Below are 5,011 nucleotides of genomic sequence, written 5' to 3' on the forward strand. Positions count from 1 at the left end.
CAGCAGGAGGTGTAGATCTTGCACTGTAAATACACACAAACATTTTTTTCTCCCTTTCCTTTGTTGCACTGCAAGTGTATTTTTAAAAGTCAGTTTACTTTCTGCATCCTCTGCACTGATATTTCATACAAGGTGCTGGCTGCTGAATCACAAGCTATCAGTTTACTTTCCCTTTGTAAACAAACACGTTCCTGTCAGCTGTGACAGCCCAGAGCCAAAGCAGGTCCTGCACTGCGCTTACCCGAGCTGAGATCCATTGAGGGTCACTTGTTCGCTCTGCAGGAAACCATTTCTCCCAGCTGCAGCCACAGCAGCTGTCACTGGCATCCTCTTCCCATCTGTTTCTGCAGTGACACTGGCTATTGAAGCTGGCTGGGAAACTTCCCTCCTGCTCTGTGTGTTTCTGAAGGCCGTTTGGTAGAAGCTGGACCTCACAGATTGCCTGTTCTGAGACCAACGGGACGCAGTCGGCGATCTCACTTGTCCCATCGCGCTCTCCGAGGCCAGGTAGTTTTCCTTCTCCAGAAGGTTGGTCATACTGCGGCTGTTGCCAGGCTGGATTTACAGAGGGACAGTGGGGCTGGGGTAGCCACCATCAAGGACAGCATCACTGACAGCCCCCATGCGGGATTGTCTCTTAAAGGAGCGTCCCCTGTGCACGGAGTCGCGCAGGCTGTAACCAACGATCTCGGACCGAGCGTATCTTGGTGGCACAGTCCCGCTGGATCTCACACCATCTGCATGCCTCATGGAGAACCCAGCTGAAATCCCTCCATCGTAGTGAAAATCACTTGACACGTACGCCAATCTTTCTGGATTTCGTTGAGGGGAAACCTCCAGTCTCTTCAGAGGTTGCCTCTGAGCTCTCTCCTCCATCGTCCTGTAAGCAATCCTTGTCCCCCAGCCATTCGTGTAAGAGGATGGCGAGGCAACCTGCTCCAGGGGGCACAGAAGAACAGGAGCCACAGTAAGGTCACAGCACTTAGGATGAGCAGCAAAGAAACCAAACCAAAATGTAAAGATAAAAATTCTACAGTCTGCTCTCAGAATAAAAAATAAAAGTGAACACCGCCAAAGTTGTGCATTAAATGGGATTCTGCCACACTTCTTTGTACTTCCTTCATGAAGGCAGGAAGAAGTACAGTCTAAACATCAGGAGACAAAGTCTAAGCATCCAGTCTTCTGTCATAAACTCAAAATAGTTGCATAAGTCAATTATGGCAGGTAATGAACAGAGTGATTATTAATGGAGATCTTTGAGTTTGAAATTCCTTGGGGATTAACACCAGCATCTGCTACTAAAGCTAAATTCAAGGCTGTCTAATAGACAGGAGAAAATGAATCAATCAGATATAAAAAATATTATACTAAAGTGTCTGGATATTGATAATAACCTTAGTAATATAAGGTTATTTAGCACTCCTGTTCACATTGTAGTAGGGTCTAGTAAAAAGAGATAGGCCCTTCCCTGTTTGTCTAGCCTCTTAAAAATTAAGGAGATGGTAAAACATTGCAAGAAAATCAAAATGATCGTTTCACCATCTCAATGACTTCCCCAATATCACAGTTGCAATTTTGAATTATTTTTTTCTTCCTGTACCTAATGGGGATAGACTGTACTGGATCATCATCTTGCTTTATAATTTTCTCTTTTCTAAACTCAACACATCCACTGCCAGCCTTTCTTTGTAGGATGTATCTTTAAGATTCTTACTTTTTGGTGTCGTTTGAGGACTCTCAATTTTTATACCGTTTTCTTGTTCTCTGTATTGGACTCCATACTCCATTCAAAACCTTCCCGAACTAAATCAGCTTGGGACACTATCTGGCCTTGAAATAGAGGAGTCATGGACCAATTTTTAAAAACTAAGTAAGCATAGGGGCATACGACCATAAACCAAAGCCCCATATTTTCCATTTCCATGTTGTGTTAAAGTTTTGTAATATTAAAGACATTTTTTAGGGTAAACAGAGAAGTTCACACAAGCTATTAATTGAAGGAACAGTGCTTAGCAGACAGATGCCAGACTGAATTCCCTTCATTTCACTGCTGAGGACATCCTGAGGGTGATACTTGACTCACAAAAGGAGTAAAGGTCACTGAAACGAGCAGGGTCAGGCAAAGATCATTGGATATATCTGTTTATTCTACAGAAGTTATGCAAGGATATATTTATTTTTTGTTTGGGGATAATTAATGTTTTTGTGAAGTACTAGACCTTGTGGCTTTTCCCAGCTCTCACACAGGACACTTGGTCTCTCTTTTCCCCCCACCCCTGCCTGGCAAATGCTATTATTTGCTTGGGATTCCTATGTCATCTCTAGTTTTCCTTTTGTTGCTCTCTTCTGGAAGGAATGGATTCATATCAAATATTATACACTGCAGGACAGGTGAGATAAAGGATGGAAGGACAGAGAAAGAAATATATTTAAGTAAATGCTTCTAACTCTCCCCATACAAAACCAGAGCTGCTTCACTGACTCTTCAAAAGCTGGGCTATTTCTTTTAATGACAAAAAGCCACTCTTGAATAATCTAAAATTAGGAAAGAATTGTCACCTCCATACAGAATTATTTACTAAATAAATGTTTCTGTTCTCAATCTGAATTGATTTCAGTTTACTAAGCTGATCGTGCAGGAGCGTTGCTTTCGAGCTGTGTTGATTTCCCAGTTGCTCCCTCAAAGAGGTTCATACCAGTTATGAGCTGTGTCACAAACCCTGCAGAAAACCAATTATTTATCTTAGCATTCAGGCCATGACCCCAAGAAAAGCTGGTCAAAATAACAAGAGGATTTATGATTAGATGGTTTAGAAACACCATTGTGTTGCAAGGCCTATACTGCTGGAATTCTTGTAATGATAAAACAGGTTACAGCAGGAGTGTTTGAAATGATAAGGAACCACTCTACCTTGTGAAAACTAAAGTATTTGTGAAACTAAAGCAATCTGTTTTCCTTTGGTTTTGAATGCTTAATTCTGTTTGCCTGGGCAGCATGGCCTCCGGCCACCCTGAGGTAGAGAGATGTGCTGGTTGAGCTGCTCTCTGGTGGGATGGATGAAGATCTGACTTGTCACAGCCTTTGCCTTAGTGGAGTGTAAATATGATTTTTCATTTTCTACCCTGATGCCAACTCTCACAAACCCAACAAGACTGCAAACAGCCCACCTGCATGACTGACTTGAATTTGGCTACTGGCACTGGACGGAGGGGCAAAACATTAAGAGATTTCATTGTAAAACCCTCATTTTCTAAAAATCAGACTTTCAAAAGAAAACGAACAAGGAAACAAATCTTTAACACTGTCTAAATGTTATTATTTGTGGTAACAAAATGAATAAACTGCACATGTGATACTCTATTTATTTCTGTTCACCGTCTTTTCCTCACCTGGCTTGCCTGGTAATATGAGAAGCTGTAGGGAGACCTCGGTGCAAAATCATTCTCAGTGATCCCCATGTTATAGACACGCTCTGGTACACTGGATGCACGGTGCAGGCTGCCTGGAACCAAAGACTAATATTAGTAAGAGCTTAAGGAAACATGGCATTGTTACAGAGGACAATACACAGTACCAGGGAAAGGTAGCAGCCAGCACTGCCATTAATAAATATAAACTGAAAATTGAACAGGGAAATGATGGAACGGTATTTGCATTTTCCTGAGGATACAAGCCATTTTTTTCAGTTCCCTATATACTTTACTTAAGAGTTATTTTGAGCTTTTAGGAGTCTAGTCACTTGTGCAGCTATGAAAAATGTTTTAGCAAAGCAAGCTGGCAGTTTAAATGTCCCAGATAATGACAGCTGATTTAAGTGCTAAGAAATGGTATCACTGAACTAAGAACACTTATTTTTCACTGCAACCACTTTGAATGTACATTCAAATACATAAATGCATGGTTTACACTGGCTGACTATAAATACCATGCAAAGTACACAAGCGATGAATATATTACAGCTGTAGATTGGAGCTGAGAAACAGGGGTTGATGCCTATCTCTGATATGCACCCCAAAGACGCAGATTTCACCATGTACAGTTGTAAACAAACAGCACACACTGAGTATAGACTCTTTATTTCACAGCTGTCTACCTCAACTGCTGCTGTTTCTCCTCCCTTAGGTGCTAATTTAATGACAATGTAATGGAGCAAATAATGCTTCACTAATCTCCTCAGTGCTCCACCCAACAGCACAAAGAGTCTGTGAACAAACTCTATGGCTTATGGTGCTGTAAAGCTGGGTTGTCCAGTGACACTTCAAACCTGCACCTGAAAGGTTCACTAATCCTACAAATAATGTCAAAGATCCACAGTGCATCTGCTCTGATTCTTTTTTTCCATGACCCAGCTCTGAAAATAGAGAAGTGCATTGTGATTATTTCTTCCATTAAAACCCCAAACAAGCCAACACACCCTTCAGGCTGTTCCTTTTTTTCACTAATAGAATGCATTTTCAAAGAATGAGTGCTTCTATTAACAAAAATTTTAAAAGCAACAGATACTAATGAAATAATTATTTATGAGATTCCTGTGTTATTACGGGAATCTGCATCTTGGACTATAATTAACACAGCTTCAAAGAGGTGAAATAGAAGTTGAAAGCATAAAATAATCATAAACGTGGCCTGTGTGTGCTGCACAAGTTTAGGCTGAACAGGTAACAGTGGTCAATAAAGAAGTTAACTGGCCATCAGTTTTCAAACTAGCAGATATTACCTGAGATATTACAGCAAAGAAATCTCAAGAACCAATCATTAATTTGCCCAAACTGCTGAAGACCAAATTTGTGTATCCCACAATATAGTAAAATACAATATAATATAATGGCAGACCGATAATTTGAGGACTGATTCAATCATACTTTGCAATACTTGTATAATCATACTTTCCAATTCTCTCATTTTGGCAGATTTAAACATGTATGAGGGGATTTGTTAAGACACATTCCCAGTAACTTTGTGTCATGAGAGTGGAATGGTGCAGCTTGGTCAAACTCATGATTTGGATTG

At 40.7% G+C, this 5,011-nt stretch overlaps 1 protein-coding gene across 1 annotated transcript in view; it reads right to left on the reverse strand.

Annotated features, from left to right (window-relative positions):
* The window catches only part of PKP2 (plakophilin 2), a 31,200-nt gene extending 27,689 nt beyond the window's left edge, over positions 1-3,511 (reverse strand). The window contains 2 exon segments of the mRNA XM_008638109.2: positions 242-933; positions 3,391-3,511. Of these exon segments, the coding sequence (XP_008636331.1) occupies positions 242-933; positions 3,391-3,459 (761 nt within the window). The 5' untranslated portion in view covers positions 3,460-3,511.
* Positions 3,512-5,011: the final 1,500 nt, after the last annotated feature.

This window comes from Corvus brachyrhynchos, unplaced genomic scaffold (assembly GCF_000691975.1).
Source record: "Corvus brachyrhynchos isolate BGI_N302 unplaced genomic scaffold, ASM69197v1 scaffold27, whole genome shotgun sequence".
NCBI classification, from domain to species: Eukaryota; Metazoa; Chordata; class Aves; order Passeriformes; family Corvidae; genus Corvus; species Corvus brachyrhynchos.